The 20,242-nt window shown below is 32.5% G+C and overlaps 1 protein-coding gene across 1 annotated transcript in view; it reads right to left on the bottom strand.

Annotated features, from left to right (window-relative positions):
* Positions 1-20,242, bottom strand: part of LOC129227669 (46 kDa FK506-binding nuclear protein-like) — a 49,470-nt gene that overhangs the window by 21,330 nt on the left and 7,898 nt on the right. Inside the window, exons 2-7 of the mRNA XM_054862260.1 lie at positions 20,042-20,125; positions 18,743-18,898; positions 14,940-15,011; positions 13,729-13,793; positions 13,051-13,119; positions 10,219-10,240 (exon numbers count right to left, since the gene is read on the bottom strand). Coding sequence (XP_054718235.1) covers positions 10,219-10,240; positions 13,051-13,119; positions 13,729-13,793; positions 14,940-15,011; positions 18,743-18,898; positions 20,042-20,125 — 468 coding nt within the window. The remainder of the gene's footprint in view (positions 1-10,218; positions 10,241-13,050; positions 13,120-13,728; positions 13,794-14,939; positions 15,012-18,742; positions 18,899-20,041; positions 20,126-20,242) is intronic.

Genomic DNA, 20,242 nt, shown 5'->3' with positions numbered 1-20,242 from the left:
TATTATTGCAATATGTAGACTTAAAATTAAGGTATTTTTAATAATTTATATATCTGATATTTCATTTCTCATTTTTATCAATTTTAATGGAGTTAATTTAGCATTAGCTATTTTACTTGTTTTTCTTCTGTTAGCTACTTTTACTCAGTTATATGATTCAGAAATAAAAAATATGCATTAGTTGGCACACAGTCTTAAGACTTTTTTTTTTTGACCAACGTTTATCATTTAATTGGGCACCTTTAATATGAATTAAAATTGTTTATTACTAATAATAAAAATGAATATAAAAAATGATATTACTTTGCTGTATTAATGATGCATATCATAAAAATATAGCACATAACTTTTTGGTTTTTTTTAGCAATAAATGAGCAATATTACTATGATAAATATAATTTTTATATTGAAAATACCTTTGTTAAAAACATAAATATCGAAACTATCATGATATTTTCAAAATAAATATCGTATATCAACTGACATATATCGGCGAACCCTGTTAAGCATATTTCAATAATGAGTAAAACTTGAGAACAAAAATTCAATTAACTCAATAAACAGTAATTGGAATAAAAAGAAATACATTGTAAATAACATTTTTCACACATAAGCAAGTTATGCATTAAGAAAAGCACTGCAATAAATGTGATAATGCATATCACATTTTTCACCCATTTACATTTTTCCCATGTTTTTGGTTTTTTTAATCGTTTTCTTCCCCCATTTTGTTGTTTTTTTATTTTCTTGTGCATTCCACGTTTTCCCCGCGTTCCCCCGTTAAATTTCGCACACTTTACGGTATCAAATATGTGACTTATTCACTTTTCCCATCGTTTAGCTTTTTGTCAATTTTTCAAGCGTCGATCCGATTTTTCGCATCTTCTTGTCGGCCATTAAAATGGCGTTGCGTCCCCTTCCCTTCGTTGTGTTAGAAATAGAATTTCTACAAATATCTCTACACTTACTTTTGCCCAGGTAACTGAACTTCACGATAATCAACCGACGCCTGTTCGGACCAACGATCCGAGTGAATCCGAAGTGAGTGATCGGATCGGAAGGGTGACGTAACAGACTCCCGCCATTGGCTTAGCAGGGAGGCGTCTCTGCCACTTGGTGCATCCTCATTGGTTGCGTGGATGTGAGGGCATTGATGTGAATAATGATGAGGACAGACTATTTAATAGCGATCGGAGCTGATATTCGCTCTCTTTTTTAAGACTCGTTCGGTGATGTCTGTCCGGTAAAAGGTAGCTAGGGTAGAGCTCGTATTGTTCGGCGGATTGCCGACTGTGCTTGGCTGATCGTAGTAATAGATTAGCGAGCCGTATTAGGATGAGCTTAACTTGCTAGTCATATTTAATTAATCTTTTTTACCTTTGGCTTCAGTTATGTTTATACAATTATATTTACATTTTTTTCACTTGTTAATAAATTCTAGTTATTTTTTAAAGAAGTCTCTTCATCAGTTATTCACAGAAAGTAGATGAAATGTTAGTTCTTTCACTAACTCTGCAAGAAGTATTACAGTTAACAGGTGGTATCATTCATCAATGGTATCAAGATGGTTATGGGCTATTCCTGCCATAACTGACATTTCACGCGCAAAATTTTTTTTCAAAACCTTGCTTTCTGTGAGAAATTGAGACTGTTGGTGAAGGAGGGGCCGAAGATTTTTGGAATTATATTTTTAGAGAATGGCGTGCTCTAGCATAATGATAGAAAAATTGAAGGATGACAACTACTCTCCTTGGTGCAGTGATATGAAGTTTGTTCTCATCGACCGGAATCTATGGAATATCGTCACTGGAAAAGAGACCAAGCCCGAAATTAGCACGGATAGAGGGGTTACCGCGAAAGACGTCGCAAATTTCGAAGCTAGGAGACAATCTGCTGTTGCCGTGATATATCTACACGTCGGAGATGAATTCAGGAAAATTATTGAGAATACCGAAGATCCCCACGAAGCGTGGAACCAATTGAGGGAAAACTACTTTCCAGACAACAGAAGTATCAAGATGAAGCTCTTTTCGGAGTTAACCTCATCTAGAATGGAAGAAAACGAGAAAATCAACGTATTCGCAGCCAGATTGAGGAGAATTTACGATCGTATGAAGGAGTTCAAGACCCCATTTTCGGAGGAATTTCTGTCATTCCAACTGCTCCGGTACCTCCCATCCTGTTTCGACGGAATTGTCCAGAGTATACTGCGGAGAAGTGATGAAGATTTCATTTTTTCAAAGATTGTGTCCGACCTGGTAGCTGAGGAAAATCGTCTATCTTTGAAAAATGATGATTTTGACATTCAAGCCAAGACAACTTTCGCAGTAAACAGGGACTACAACAAAAGCGTAACCTGTTTCCGTTGTCGAAAGACTGGTCATATCAAGAGGTATTGTCCTGAAGCAAAGAGTCGTCCCTTAAGTCCAAGGAGAGGTCGTTCGAGATGGAAAAGGCGCGGTTCTCAACGGCGAAGTGATGACCACCACCGTTCTCTATCGGCTGACTTTTGTGAGTATGAAGATTTCTTTTTAAGTGAGGCAAACTGTCTAATGGATAGATCCAGTTCATATATCTTTGATTGTGCCGCCACCCACCACTTCTCAAAGGACAGAGACATTTTTCAGAACTTTGTAGAATTAAGTAACAAAGAAATGGCTGTAGCCATTGAAGGTAAAACATTCCCGATTGAGGGAAAGGGGGATATTTATTTAAGATTTGGTAAAAGAAAAATTGTTTTAAAAGATGTACTTTACTCCTCCAAATTGAGACGAAATTTAATTTCGGGATCTAAATTTGATAAAGGTGGGGCAAAATTTGAAGCTAAAAATGGTATTTTGACGGTATCAGACCAGAAAGGTGTTATTTTTAAAGCATTTTTAAATAATGGTATATATTATGTAAAACCCCAAAATGTTGATAAATGTTTTCAAAAGTCTAGTCACGATAACGTAAATTTGAAGGATAAACAAAACTCTAGTCATTTTTCTCGTAATATCGTTAATGTTGAATCTTCAAATATTGAATCCTTAGAAATTTGGCATAAAAGATTAGCCCACGTAAATGCTGATTGTATAAAGAAAACCAGCAACTTAGAAAGTGTACGGGGTTTGCCGAAATTCAAAGGGGGGAAATTTAATTGTGAAGATTGTAAATTGGGAAAATTTAAGAGGGTATCCTTCAAACCCATTAATAAAGTTAAATCTGAAAAACCTCTTGATTTAATTTATTCTGATGTTTGGGGACCATATCCCGTAAAAGGAAGAAATGGGGAGAGATACTACGTGTCAGTCATTGATGACTATTCCAAACGAGTTTCGCTGTATCCGATCAGAGAAAAGAGGCAAGTAACTGGTATCCTTATTCAGCATATCAGGAGGGCTGAAAGATTTTTAGGAAGTAAAGTGAAAGCTATAAGAACTGATAACGGAGGGGAATATGTCAATAATGAATTTCAACAGTTTTGTAAGAATTCTGGTATTTCTCACGAATTAACAAACTCTTTTTGTCCAGAACAGAACGGTGTCAGTGAAGTATTTAACAGGGTAGTTGCTAATGGGGCCACTGTATTGCTTGAAGAAAGCGGTCTAGATAAAAAGTTTTGGCCAGATGCAATGTTGCACTTCGTTTACACCTGGAACAGAGTTTGCCATTCGGGTCAAAGAAAAACCCCATTTGAGCTTTATGGGGGAAATATTCCTTCAGTAAAACACCTTAAAACATTCGGAATCGTGTCTTACGTCGGAATTCCGAAGCAGAAACGTAATAAACTAGACTTAAAAGCTAGAAAAGGTGTTCTCATCGGATATGCCTTTAAGACGAAGGGTTATCGTGTTTATTTCCCAGAAACTGATAAGGTTGTAGAAAGCATTAATATTTCCTTTAATGAGAATTTATTCTATAAAAATGAATTTAAAAGTAATCGCAGTGGAGCGGTGATGGGCCATTGTCATTTTGACGATAAATCTAATTTTTCTTCAGACGATGAAAGTTCCGTGTACGAAGATGCGAGCCAATCCCAGAACGTAGAAAATTCTACGGGTTCAGATCGCGAAATCGACACTACGTCGGAAGATGAAAGTTCCATTGATGAAGAAGTTAGACCCCTAAAAGAAACAACTTGGTTTAGAAAAATAGCACCGCGGAAAGATGGATCGCGAACGGATGTGTATTATTACGAAAAAAATAGTTCGAAACGGTTAAGATCCATTCATGATATCAGAAAGTATTGCAACAGAAATGCTATAGTTTTTGAACCGCATATTTTTAATTTCCAAGGTAAAAATACGTATGAAGGGGAAGTTAATGGTCAATCCACGAGCGCGAATTTTTCTCAATTATGACTAGATGAAGAAGAGATAATTATTCCAAATACTTACAAACAATTTTTAAAGTCAAAACAGAGGGAAAACTGGGAAAATTCCATGAAGGAAGAAATGAAAGTTTTTCGGGAAAGAAGGGTATGGACTTTGACACCACTTCCAGAAAACGCGAATGTAATAGGATGTAGATGGGTATATACTGTTAAACGAAACGAACAGGGCCAAATCGTAAGGTGGAAATCAAGGTTGTGTGCACAAGGTCACAAACAAGTTCAATTTGATTCGTACGATTTAACATTCAGCCCAGTTGTATCATTTAGTGTAATCCGTTTCTTTTTCGCATTTCTTGTAATTTTTCAAAAGTGGGAAAATATCCAGTGTGATGTAAAATGTGCATACCTTTATGCTCCCTTAAAAGAAGATGTGTTTATGCAACAACCTCCCGGTTTTGTTGAAAAAGGGAAGGAAAACTATGTGTGTAAACTTCAAAAGGCAATTTACGGACTTCATCAAAGTGGTCGAAATTGGTATTATGAAATCGACAGCGTTTTAGCAAATATAGGTTTTAACAAATTTCAAAGGTGTAATTGTGTTTATATTTTTCAATCCAAAGTAATACTTTTATTATATGTTGATGATATTGTGTTATTCGGGAAAAATAGTAAAAATATTGAATTTGTTTTAAACTTGTTGAATAAACATTTTGACCTTAAAATTTTGGGAAAAACCAAGACACTACTTGGTGTAAATTTTGAAGAATATGAAAATGAAATTAAAATGCATCAAACAAATTATATTACAGAAATTTGTGACCGTTTTAGGCATTTTAACTTTCCAATTTCTTCATTACCTATAAGTAAAGGTATAGTTTATTCCAATTCAAATTGTCCTCAATCAGAAAGTGAAAAACTTGAAATGTCTAAAATTCCTTATAGAAATTTGTTAGGTTGTCTCGCATTTATTGCAAACCGGACCAGACCGGATATTTGCTACGCCGTAAACATATTCAGTCAATTTCAGTCAAATCCTGGAATGTTTCATTGGGGAGGATTACTTAAATTATTAGGTTACGTGTCTCACACTAAAGATTTCAAACTCAGTTTAAAATGTAACAAATTACAAATCGTGGGATTTAGCGATGCTGATTTCGCCAGTAACAAAGATGATAGAACTTCCTTAGGGGGACAAATAATTTCACTTGATAATGCTCCGATTTCTTGGCGTACGTTCAAAGAAAAAAGCATATGCTTGTCAACCATGGAATCAGAATTCGTTGCACTTACGGAAGCAGCAAAAGAATTGCTATGGTTTGACAGAATTTTAGATGAGTGCATTAATTTTGGAATTACCAATAGCCAGAAAGTAAAATCAATATTGTATGCGGATAATCAGGCCACGATAGATTTCTGTAAATCCCCAATTGAAAATTATAGAACGAAGCACATCGATGTTAAATTATTTTTTGTGAGGGACTTAATTTATCAAGAAATTTTCTGCATTAATTTTGTAAGAAGTAAAGAAAACCAAGCTGACGTATTTACAAAACCACTTTCTGGAACTGAACTTGTAAAATTTTGTGAAACAGTTTTTCATTAATCACTTTTGCTAACGATGAATATTCAATTTTAAAGATGTAATTTCGACATTGTATCAGGAAATTTTATGTATTTGGAAATACTTTTCTGTATTGTGTAATTTTCTCAAAAATGAAATATTCGCGAAATTTTATTATACAATCGAATTTAAATGAGAAATTTTAGGGTGTTGAATTTTCATGTTAGAATTTTTTTTGCAAATTACAGCTCTAATATACACTGTAGTAATTAGCTAAAAATTTAATATGTACATTTTTTTTGCATACTTTATTACGAATGTGTTTATACTTGTGTCTTTGCAAATGTTTTTTTTCTTCTCGAGTTTTAGATTAAAGTCTGGATTGTAATTTGCGATTGGATGCATATATTTTCGTCCTGATGGAATGTGTTATATCGCCGAACGATGTTTTGTATTATGCTTAATTATTGTTATATTTTTACTTTTCTATAAAGTTATAGAATGGATTTGTGAAACTAGAAGCCAAAGATGTTTTTTTGAAAAAAAATTTTTATTAGCTGTTTCTTGTAAGATGTAGAGAGGAGGGGCATTGTTAGAAATAGAATTTCTACAAATATCTCTACACTTACTTTTGCCCAGGTAACTGAACTTCACGATAATCAACCGACGCCTGTTCGGACCAACGATCCGAGTGAATCGGAAGTGAGTGATCGGATCGGAAGGGTGACGTAACAGACTCCCGCCATTGGCTTAGCAGGGAGGCGTCTCTGCCACTTGGTGCATCCTCATTGGTTGCGTGGATGTGAGGGCATTGATGTGAATAATGATGAGGACAGACTATTTAATAGCGATCGGAGCTGATATTCGCTCTCTTTTTTAAGACTCGTTCGGTGATGTCTGTCCGGTAAAAGGTAGCTAGGGTAGAGCTCGTATTGTTCGGCGGATTGCCGACTGTGCTTGGCTGATCGTAGTAATAGATTAGCGAGCCGTATTAGGATGAGCTTAACTTGCTAGTCATATTTAATTAATCTTTTTTACCTTTGGCTTCAGTTATGTTTATACAATTATATTTACATTTTTTTCACTTGTTAATAAATTCTAGTTATTTTTTAAAGAAGTCTCTTCATCAGTTATTCACAGAAAGTAGATGAAATGTTAGTTCTTTCACTAACTCTGCAAGAAGTATTACAGTTAACAGGTGGTATCATTCATCAATGGTATCACGTTGTTTGGGCGCCAAACGCACTCATTGGTTCCCGCGCATCGCCTCGTACCCGGATCTGATCGCTCATTTGCCGATTCATTTTTCCACCCCACTTCACTCTACTTGCTGCTCTCTGTCCGCTCGGTCGCAATTTCTGCGGCTCCGATTTTTGTTCAACGATGGCGATAATGAAGCATCGGTCCACGGCGTCAGGGGACGGCCGTTGCTCGCCGCGAAATTGTTAAGACCTCAACATGAGGTGAAAGTCTTATTTTTCATATATGTTTAAAATATAATAATCAAGATCGTTACTTCGTCGCAGCCGATGATGAGAGCATAGAAGATCCATCACCTGTTTGTATGATGGCGTTCAATGGCGGCACGCAGAGTGCACCGGAATCGTCCCCTTAAGTAACTACTCTTTCGATGATCTACATAGCATGAGGTGACGGCATGGATCCGCAATTACCTTGAAAGTACCCCGATTCCTTTTTAAGCGTGTGACGAGCTCAACATTGTCACCATGGAGATTACAGCCTGCACCATTTTCGTCTCAACGTACATCGGCCTGCAACGGGCATTTTAGCCATAAGCCATCCCTAAATAACACCCCACCATCTTCATAGCGAACTGTCCGTCCTCCGTCCATTTCAATTTAAATATTTCACCACCCTCCGCGAGAACTCTACGTTTTTTTTGACCTTTAACGAACTTATCAACCCCTGCCAGCTCCGCCTTTTCTTTTTTGAACTCTTAACTCTGGATTCCTCGCATTTGTTTTTTTTTACTATGTGTGAAATGTTCTGGTGATCACCATGCCTAGTGCCTGTCTTCATGTCTGCTTAGAAGTAACATAGAATAAAGAATGTATGGTAATTAATTTTGTGTTTACTATCGTCTTCAACACACAATCCCCGGGTAAGTCTCTTTTAAATTTTGTTCTTTGGCATTCAAGGCAGTCGTTGATTTGAGGTTATGCGCGGCTGCGATGCTTCCACTTCCACGGCCTAAAATCGTTATCTTTTTTGGTTTTTGAATAGCTTTGCAAAATTAATCGCGCGCATCATGACAATAAATATTATTATATTTTTTGGACTTAAATTACTAATCATGCAATGAAATTACAATGCATCGAATGAAAATTCACAATACAGCCAAACCCCGCTATAACGAACCATCAGTGCACTGTCCAAGGAGATCGTTATAACCGAGGGTTCGCTACATTTGTATTTTTAAAAAGAAATCTACACTTGCTAAGAAACTCCTACAATAAATGTCTTTATAACACAATATGTCTTTTAGTATTTATAATAAAATTAAGTAAAATATTAGCATTATCTATTGTACACAGTAATAAACAAACTATAGAACTATAGAGATGTATCTTCTTACTTATCAATAATATGCAACTAAAGATATTATTTTTGGTCGCGAACTTTTTCATTAGATGCTTGTTCCATTCCTTGATTTTTCTGTCAACTTTAGTAAACAAATCTACCACTTGTTTATCAAGTTTCTGTAGCAAAAAACTGCCCAAAACGCTGACAGCTGCCTTATAATTATAATTCTGCCAGATGCCCTATAGCATGAAAAGGAAAATTCCTTGCAAATGGAAAATTGGGTTGCTTTCCAATTTCAAGAAAAATTTTTACAAAAAAAAAAAAAAAAAAGAACTAATTTAGCCACGACTAGTAAAGTTTACAATATTATCAGAGGAACATTAAGCGAGGAATGATGTTCACTGCGGTATTGTGGGGAAAAGGTGTTTCTATCACAGCAGATGGTGTTTGACCATGGGAAAAATTGGTAAGGAAAGTAGCAGGGACTTGGGGCTTGTCTGTATCTTAATCATGGTCGATATTTGACCAAGAAATAAAATTGAAGCATTTTCCAATATTTTTTAAAGAATTCTTTCTCCTTTCCAAAGATTTCAGATTGATAAAGTTATTTAAAGTATGAAATATATATATATACCTCTTTCTGTTAGTGACATCATTTTAATAGCAGTTAGCATGATTAAAAAAAAAGAAAAATAATTTTAAATGTACGGAACACCAATTTAAAATAAAATACATATAAATCAAAGAAATTTAGTCAAAGAAAGTGAGTCAAAAAACGAGGTTCAAAACTTGCCGAACTAATGAATATGAGTCGGTTAATTTTTTGTGATATAAAATGTTTCCATTTGCTATTATGTTTATTTCTAGAACTTTTTAAATTCTAAAGCTTACAATTTTACAGATTAATAAGGGACTCTTCAATAACATTTAAGTACATGACAGCCTTATTTTAGAAATTTGCTTTGATTACGTTGATGTTTTTAAATTATTAATTTGATACAAACGTAGCTTGCTTATTTCTTACTCCTACTTTCACTATGTTATAATAGAAAAGATTGCTAAAATTTAAAATACATAATATCTTAAATACAGCTGGACTCTATTAATACGAAATTCAGGAACTTGTTTGTATTAGCGGTCATTCGTAACAACCATGAAAAGCGATACTGTGAAGGAAAAAAAAAAAAAAAAAGAAATGTGTACCTATGTTTAAAATATAAATGATACTATTTGTTATTGCTAATACAGTGAAACCTGTATAAGTATAAATTGACCATTTGCTGTGCACTACTTTAACAGGTGGTCAACTTACAAAGACTGATTCATATGACATTAGACTAGTTCTGTATCTGAAAAAACCAGTCACCTTTACAAGTTTTACTAATTAAGAGTATATATTCAGAAACATTCAACATTGTAATAAACAATGGAAGATAGACAATTTAATCTCTAAACAAATGGAAATGTCCACTGGTAAACAAGAGTAGATTCTCTACGCTAAGTAGTTCAGATTTTCTTCTTGATACACAATGGGGCTGCTGCAATCTCACAGAATGGATAATAATTTCTTAAAAAGACAATTACAGAATTGAATCCTGAGCATTTTCAGTGAAGTGGTCAGAAATTTTTGTCAGGCTTAACCGAAATTCTCTACTTAATGAACTTATTGTGCATAAAAATTTTAATGTAATCAAATCGCAAACCAAACTTTCTGAGCAAACTTTTCGTTTCAGCTATGATTTCGTATTAAACGTGATCATATGAAGAAAGTATAACAGTATTTTCAAATGCTACTTACCAAATTTTCCTAACTTCACATTCTGAAATAGGAAAAAGAACCATTTTGTATTTATAAATAAAAAACTGCAAGACATGAAAAATAAGAACAAAACATGATAGAGAGGTATGGTTTCCACGATTTGGCAAATTTCTAGATAATCCGCAAAGTAACTAAAAAGCGATAGCAGCATAGGCAATAGCTTAAAAAAATAATAACTCTTGAAACATGCATTTAAACTACAGATGAAGCAATTAATTGGTACTGCCGATGAACCGGCAAATTTGGTAGATATTTATAATCGGCCAAATTTTGGCAATTAATCGGCATTTTTTAAAAAATATATAGCTAACCCTTGTTTATCACGGTTGATTCGTTCCAGACTTTACCGCGATAACTGAATTTCCGCGAAGTAGGATTCTGTATTTATAAACCGAATATTTTCCTTATTAGAGCACATAAAACTTACTTATGAATATTTAAATAGGTTTTTAAAATAGAGCACAGCACCTTAGACATAACAGCACCCTTAGCCACCATTAGATTTGTAGTATTCAATATACTACACAAAATAATACACTAACCTAAAAAAGATACCGCGTTGTTAATTATTAGGAAATAAACTACACACCAGCTTGTAGTTCTTACACACTACTACTAATCTGTGACAATAGCTCAACTTGTTTGATGATGAATTAATTGCCAGTTAGTGACCGTATATGTGCCCGTTTTTCCTTAACATTCATCCTCATTAAAGGGATTACGTATACCAACTTAAAAAGCTAGTACATTGTTGAACACCATCTACACTACAGATATATTTATCCCCTAGTAATAATACAGTGATTTATACTTTTCAGTTAGTGCTTAACGCTTAAAATAAGATAGCGATTCCCTTCTCTTTCTTCGGAGGTTTTATACCTCCACTCCCTCAACTAGTAGAACTACAGCCCTCCAAAAAAGCTCACCTTACTTAAAAGACATACTTTGTTATTCTTTTGAAGTAAAAAGTTTACACGAGCGCATAAAAAAGGTTAATTACTATAGTCGAAGCAATAAAAAAAACCCCAGAAAAAACCGCGATGTAGTGAAGACGCGAAAGTTAAAGCGCGAAGTAGCAAGGGACGACTGTATATATTTTTTGGAGTGTTCCTCCAACAAGAAACTACGATGAATAAACTTATTAACAATAAATAAATGTAATTTTTTGCAAATATTACTATAACATGTAGAACAAAAATGTACAGAGTAAAAACCAAGCAAACACTTCAGAAAGTGCATAAAATACTAAAAATTAACCCTTATATCTGATATCCAAAGGACACTATTATGCATAATTAAATTCCAGGATTTTAAAATAGGAATGCAAAAACATGTGTACTTCATTTTATTTAGAATCAGCTAAATTTTACAGATTAATCAGCAGGAAAAATACTTTTGAAATACAATTACTTTACGGTGTTTTGAACAAGAAATTGATAATTAAATTTTAAAACAATAAAAAAACAATTTCCTGCAAACATAAGTGTAACATGTTTGATCATGCATATAATATATCAGCATTATTACCTTTTACCCCAACTGATGGTTGAAGTAAAGCTAATCTTTTAAATTATTTTTTTCTATTTTGAATCAATTTACACATATATACAATGTTGCTAAATTTTACATGCGTCAATTCTTTTCTCTTTTAGCATAGAGCTTTTAGATAGCCTAATAAGTTTCAGAAAGAGTATAAAAGTCATGAATTAACTTCTATTAATAATTTTAAAAAAATCAAATTAAAAGTAGCATTCTGAGCAGACAACCCAATTTTTTTAAAAATAATTTTCATCTCTAGCTAACATAATGTAACTTTATCGGGTGCTTTTCAAATACATTAACACATTAGGTTTAACACAATTTGAAAATTTTTGTTGTTATAAACTTTAAAACTTTTCTCGGTATAAACTCCTTACAATTTATAGTTTTTTAACCAGGTGGTTATTTGTGAGTTAATTTGATTAGATTTCAGAAACTCTAAAATTTTCTTGTGGCAAGTCACCGTTTTTCTCATGAGTATTACTTTTATAAAACATTCTGTAATTTCTTTTCTAAAAATAAATAATTTAGCAAATCCTGGTTAAACCATCTTAAATACTCAATAAGTCAGATGGTATATACATACAGTAATAAGTCAAAATGGTATAAATATTTATTTAAGAAATTTTAAGTGTTTGGATAGCTGTTTTTTTCACGAGTGTTACTTTGCTTCCTAAATAAAGGGTGAAGTTTGTGATAAAAACATAATAAATTAAACATTAAATGTTTCCTTTGCTTACCTGCTATTAAAAACCTACCTGCTAAGAAATTTCAATACTAAAACTAATTTTCAAAGAATAAATAAAAAGCTCATTATTGCAAATGGTGAATTTTAGCTATAGTAACACTCATGAGAGATAGATTCAAATGAAAGAATTTATTTTCAAAGATCCGACTTATGTTAAACTACAAATGAGGGCAAATTATTAATTCAGTTCACCTTTTAGCTCTTGATTACTGTCTGAAAATGGGTAGACCTTTTGCTAGCAATTTAAGGAAGCTGAGAGCATAACAAAATTTCGCATGCCTTACAAGAAGAAATTACTCGTTGCATAAATTAAGAGATGAATCAGATACTGTAAATAAGATGTTCCATTATAGACATAATTGAACATCTTATTTACAGTACCTGATTCATCCTTTTACGGGCAAACCATCTTTCTCTTGGAATTGAGTAGTACATGGAAGATGATTGGTGTTTTACAATTTCAAATGACCCTTAAATACACATCAGTTCTTTAAAATGAATTTTATAAAAATTAAACATCTTACCTTGCTGTGCTTCTTCTTTTGGATATGTTTTCTCCAAAAAGGTTCCGATTTTATAAAAGTATCACAGATCTGCAAGTAAAAATATGAACAAATATAATGGAAAAAACTAAAAGAATTTAGTATTATTTTACAGCGCATATTTTATGTTCAAAGATGGATTTTCCCCCTCTTTGTTTGCATTTTTGCTCTAAAAGTTGATTAAATTCAATTATTGCTATTGGTATAATGTCTTTAATTATCTGCTAATTTGGCATCAAAAATCATAAGATGTAACAAAGCTGTAGAAATCTTGTGGCAAGTGGCTTTTTTTCTTGATAGTGCTCAGTTGATGGAAGAATAAAGTAAATATTGTGCAATCGAGTTTCATAATTAAAATCTAGTTCCATAATTATGTACAATACAAAAAAAAAAAAAAAAAAATATATATATATATATATATATACAATAAATAAATAAAAGAATAAGTGTATTGAAACAAACTCTTAATAATCTAAGATCCCACTAGGCCTGACCTACCCTTCTTGAATTTCCAAAAATTGTTACCATTGATGAGGGGTACCATTGATGAGGAGGATTGGAGAGCCAAGAGGAGAACACCCTGCCTGAATCTTTTAAAGAAGGCCAAGGCCCAAAACGAACTGTATGATGATGATCAAGTATTCATTGAAATTTACTTACCTCACAAAAAATTTGGCCATTTTTAATAGTTTTCCCAAGTGTGCTGTAATCTTCTTCTACATCATCTGCATAGTAAAAAGGAAAAAACAGATAAGTAAATCAGATATACACAGAGCTGCCAACTGCTACGAAAAAATCGTAGTTTCTACAAATTACAGCTTTAAACTACAAGGCTACGAAAGTGGGTCTAAAAACTACGATTATTCGCTTTTTAAATTAACACAAAAAAAAAAAAAAACATGATTAGTTTAGAAAATCAAACTTCTACACGTGTGTTGCCGATTTAGTTTTCATGCAGTTTATGGATTCCTCAGCAAAAAATTGGAAAAACTGCCAAAAATATCGTGAAGAATATAAAAGCACTTGACCATTCCTTATTTCATCTTTAAAAACGGGTTATGTGACCAGGTGAAAAGGTACAGCTAATACAATCAAGGATTTTTATTAATTAAAATATTCCGTATAAAATCTTTTACTCCGTATTATTTTTTTCTGTATCATATTTGAAATTCATTAAGTATCATTATTCTGTTCATTATACCATTGACAGTTCCATCACTGTTTGATTCGGATTGGACGAGAAGGGTTCCGCCACAATTGTAGCAAAAAAAAAAAAAAAACCACAGTAATTTTAGGAAAAAATAAAAGAAACAAGATTAAAAATTCAAAATGTTGGGGCACATAGTAAAGTGGCGTACTGGGCTGCCGAGGTACCGGAAAATTCTCGGTAAGCCTACGCCTTAAGCAGCCATTATTTTTGAATCACATTATTTATTTTTTTCATAAAAAGTATTTTCCTTTCAATCAATATTTAAACATTACGCATGCTCCCAGAAAAAAAGTACAAATTTGCTTTTGAAATGATACCTTATAATTTAAATAGGGAATAAAACCTAATTTAAACGGAATTTTAGAGTCTTTTATTCAAATATTTAAGAATTTTTAGAATAGAAAAGATCCGTTTAAGATCCGTCAAAAAATAATGGATACGGATACAGATCTTTATTTCCCCTCGTATATCCGCGGATACGGATATCCGGAACATCACTAATTGATACCTCCTCAAATAGCCAACAGCCAGAAGAGCACAGGGGGCAAATTGGCGAGCCCAATTCAGTACAGGCAAATTGGGAAGTAGTCACACCCGGCTGCCATTTTAAAGATTGGTTCCCATTTTTAAAGAATACTCAAACTAAACATTTAAAAAGTACCTTTTTGGTCAGTTTCATTAACTTCAGCATCAGTACTGCTGCCCTCTTGATATCCACTCAAATGCACTGTGCCTACAAACAGATAACTCTTTCTACATTAAAACAAATATTATCCTGCATTAAAATCAAAATGGAATGGAATTTACAGTAAAAAGCTTCTTTTTTTTTAAATTAGACAGTCGCAAAACATACAATGCTATTTAATGATTTTTAAAACAGAGCAAAATAAAATTTAAATATTCATACATTTTTATGAGGAATTAGGTTTAAAAATTGAAAAATTATTATGTATGCACATGAAATTTAATCAACACGAAAACGCATGAAATTTAATAAACATAAAGTTAAGTACAGGGCAATTCCACAAGTAACTGACATTTTTGAAGCAAATCAATACATATTTTGTAACATTCCAAGCAAAATAAATGTTGTGTGCACGATCTTTTGCCTTATAATATTGTATTTTTCAAGCTGAATTTAATGGTGAAATTGAATTCCCAAAATACATTTTGGATCGTTTTTAAATATTTATTAAAAACATGGTAACTGACTAACATTTTAAAAAGAAGTATGTCAGTCAGTTACCATGCTCTTAACAATTTTTTCTTTAATCTTCCAAAATGTAGTTTGTACCTTTACAAACTCGTGAATTTATAGAACTAAATTATACATTAATTATGTCAAGTATATATCGTTGACTCAGAGCAACAGAGTACGACATCTAATCTTAGAAATAACAGTAAGATATTCGTGTTGCTTTGAGGCGACAGTATTATCTTAAATACATTATTGTATCACTTTTGCTCATACTATAAATTTAACGAGTTTAAGTGGTGGTATTTTATCCTATTGTTTTATTTTTGTATAATAAGCTGAATTTTCGATAATTCGTAATTTTTTTTTTTGCATTCCCTACAACTTTGACTTATTATAGTTTACTCTGTAATTAAAAAAAATCTCAGGTGCAATCCCCCAGGGCTCAAAGTAATTTTGCACCGAATTTCAAGGCTGTCGGTGCTATGGGTTTTCCTGGACCCAACCCCCCTCACAGACATCCTTTCACAATTTCTTTGACATTACCTGCTTTTAATATATGGAGATGAAAGACTTGAATCAGTTGCTAATAAAAACAATTTTAAATAATTCAGAACAAAAACTTGAAACACAAACATTGTAAATGAGTTGCAAAGCAATTCTGTTTTAAATTTACATATGCATTTTTTATTTTTCCCCATATTACTTATTTATAGATGTTACAAATAATGGTTAATACAAACAAATTCGTGAATTTTTGGCAGTTCGTATTAAACCAGTTTAACTGTATTTAAAATATAAACTTTAAGTTAATTTGTTAAGTGCTCAAATGCTTCAATTTAATTTTTTTTCAAAAAAAAAAAAAAAAAAGCCTGTTATGACCGAAAATTAGCTAAAGATAATTAAATTCATAATTGCAAAAATAAATAAGCACATAATGAAACATCAAAGTAATTACAGTTGACTCCCGCTACAACGCGATCCGACTTATGCGAAATGGCTATAACGCGATATTTTCACCAGCAAAGAATTTTAGGTCTAACGCGAATTCCTCATCCGCAACCCGAAAATTTTCGGTTAGGAATCGTGGTGTGTAAGTATTGGCTTTGTAATTGGCTACTATATATGTCTGTTTTTTCGTGAATAGACCTTCCTCCCTTTCGCATCACTGAGAGCGGAAGTTCCCACACCATACTAGTCTGAACATCGCTTGTACAATAACGACTCCTTATTTTCCATTAATTTTCTTCATTCTAAATGAGAAAGTTGATGAAATATAATGACACCATAGAAGTCTGTTTCATTTAAAGTTTGTGTAGATAGAAAGAAAAAGAGAAAGTTTTTGACAATTAAAGGAAAGCTAAAGTTTCTTGAAAAGCTGAATCTCAACTTAAAAATGCGCCAAAGGTAACACGACAATTAGCCAGTGGTGTTCCCATAGGGTATACTCCATATATGTCGTATACTCTCAAACATTTTTTAGACATATAGCGTACACCCCCTCAAGCTTCAAAAATTTCATATTATTACATATTATGTACATGGTCACATACACATATTGTGCATAACTGATTACTGGGAGTATACCCGCAGAAAATTTGATCGGAATATCACTGCAATTAGGTATGAGTGAATCTTCCATATTTCATACATAAAATTAAAAATCAGGAAAAGGAAACATATAAAAGTTCACTGAGTACTTGCTTAGTAAAATGGAAAAATTTATGAAAATGGAAGCTGCTCTTGTATTGTGAATTAAAGAAACCAGGAAGAGGGGTGTTGCCACAGATGGAAACATTATAAAAGAATTAGTGAAACAACTACTTAAAAATATATTAGAATAACGGTTTGATTCCGCAGCATAAATCATTATCATCTTCACTTTTTGAAGTTAAAAATATCATTACTGGATCTACTTTACTGTACAACTATAGTGCATTTGCTTTTCTTACTGTATACTGTACGCACCGTATACTGGTTTGTTTTATGTCTTTCTTTCCCATTGATCATTGATTTTGTGCATCTTAATAGTATTTAATGTTGAATAAAACTTTTTAAAAAAATATAAGTAAACATTCAGTTCTTTATATAAGAAACAGTAATGTATAGCTAAGAAATGGTTTTTAATAGTTGAGGGGGTGTTTACAAGTGTCTAAAATAATTGGATACATTAATGAAAGGTTTTACACATACCCTTTTCCACAACTTGAATTTTTGACTCACGCGAGGGGTCTCGGAACGCATCCCTCGCGTAAGTCGGGACTCAACTGTAATTCTTGAATTATTAAAATAAAAAATAAAATAAGCTAATCTGATGTAGCACGTGTCAAAATAACTTCTAGTTGCCAAAAATATAAAAATATTTACATGATTCATGATGCAAAAGAATTGAAATCTCAAACAAGGGAAGCGAATTATGTTCAATGTTGTCATGTTTCCCATAAAACAAATTTATATTGAACTAAAATTAAACATAAAATATGCTAATTTAAGGTAGCATATATGAAAATAACATCCGATCAATCAATATATTTAAATTTTTTGCAAGATGCAAAAAGATTGAAATTTCAAACACTAGAAGCAATTTTTCGCGAAGTCCGAGTTTGTTCAATGTTGGCATGTTTCCTATAAAACAAATTTATTTGTTTTTTTTTATTAAAATTGAACAAAAAATATACTAATCTAAGGTAGCATAAGCGAAAATAACGTTTGATTAGCAAAAATATTTAAATATTTGCAGGATGCAAAAAGATAGAAATTTCAAACAGAAGAGCAATTTTCCGCGAAATCCGAGTAAGTTCAATGTTGTCATGGTTTCCAAATTAATTCCTCTGTTAATTAATGTAAATAAACAAAAAAATAAACTAATATAAGTTACCATATGTCAAAATACCTTTCGGTTGTAAAAAACATCAAAATAATATTTAGATGCAAAAGGATTGAAATCCCAAACATGGAAGCAATTTTTCGCGATGCTGCATATTGAACACATGTTCAGAAAATTGCATTGGTAAATACTTTTAAAGCTTTTAAGCACAATCCGATGCTTTTTGAGAGAATTTAAGCACTAAGGAACTTTTTCAAGGTTTTAAAACTTTTTTAAGCATTTGGAAATGAACTTCTTTCCCCAAGCACTTTTCAAGGTTTTTCAAGGGCGTACAAACCCTGCTAAAGATTCAATACATTTAATATTTATGGGCTGAACTGCCTAGAATTACAAGAAAAACCATAGAAACAATTTTTGTAACAAGAAAAGTTTTTCGATTTACCTTGTCCTCTGACATAAAACTTGATTTTTTCTCCTTTCTCAAAAATTAAATTTAGGGGTACTTGCATAATGGCATCATGCTTCAAGCTACAAAGAAGAAACTGTGACCCATCACGTTCCATCATCAATGATAACCAAGGATTTTCGGCTCTAGAGGCTGGAAAAAATATATTACTATTATTGACAAATTGTTTTTAAATATTTGAAAACAAAATAATAAAAAATTAATTTTTTTGCACATTGGTATTTTACAGAATGAAAGGAGGGAAAAAACAAACATAAAAACCTTTCCAAGCAATGATCTAACACATTATAATTGAAATCTCAAAAATTCATGATATCTGCCAATGCATAAAATGTTGAAACTGAAACATGAGGGTTGCTATTTATATTTCTGGCCTTGGCAACATTAAAAGTTGCAAAGCATTTCTTCAACCGTAAACTCTTTACCTGTTAAATTGTGATAAATGTTTGCTACATTTTCCCCCCACCCCAACTATCTGTTTGCAGTTCTAAGATCATTTTGCTGTGATATATTGTTATTGTTTGTTAAACCATGAGCTGAGCAGGGAGAAAAGTACTTACACGTCCCTTTTCAGAGAAGCTTACAGCAAGCTGCTGTAAAATAGCTATGATAAAACAAACAAGCATTTTGTTTATTAGCCAGTAGTAGTTATTTGTCGCTTGCAGGAGCATTACAAGAGTGCTGATTTTTTTTTTTTTTTTTTGAAAAATTAGCAGATCTTAAATTAAGCTCATCCCTCTAGTTTAACTTTAAAAAAGGTTCTAAAAATTATTGGTGTTATACACAGGAAATATGCATTATTTTGATTTCAGATATGCTCTTTCAATAATCAATTTGTGAAAGATCCGTTTTTGTGAAAGATCTGTGTTTCAGTTGATCAGATTTTTTTGATGGGTCTGACAACGGACCCAAATTTCCTCTGGCCAGATCCCTGGATTAAATATTTTTATTTATTTATTTAATTTTGCTTTAGCTAGGAAATAAATCTAGTCAAATTTCATTATCACAACTCTTTTTGAACTGTCGACAAGGAGTTCTCATAAGCCAAGCAACATCATAACCTAAATTGCTTATGAATTAAAAAAATTAATAAATAATAAAGATATTCCAAATTAGAGTCAACAATCATATATTATTGAATTGATCATTACGACAAGGCCAGTAGTAGCCCAGCTCTCTGGGATACGTGTTTTACTACAAGACAACATTATAAGAATCAAAGACTAATAAATTTCATTTATGTCATTTGTATATCACAGTGTAAAAATATCTTACTATTAGGCTCTAATGCAGCCATTGTCATGTTACATCTTCTTGATAAAACACGGGAGTAGCCTTTCCCACCTTCACAGCGAATGCCTGCAAAAAATTCAAAATATTAAAGTATGGAACACATTGTGATGCATACTTTCCAACCTTTGAAGAAAACGAGCTGATGTGTGCGTAACAGCATCACATGACCTCCTTTTACACCAA

The sequence above is a fragment of the Uloborus diversus genome, chromosome 8 (assembly GCF_026930045.1).
Source record: "Uloborus diversus isolate 005 chromosome 8, Udiv.v.3.1, whole genome shotgun sequence".
Classification (NCBI taxonomy): Eukaryota; Metazoa; Arthropoda; class Arachnida; order Araneae; family Uloboridae; genus Uloborus; species Uloborus diversus.
This window is presented reverse-complemented; position numbering and strand designations above follow the sequence as displayed.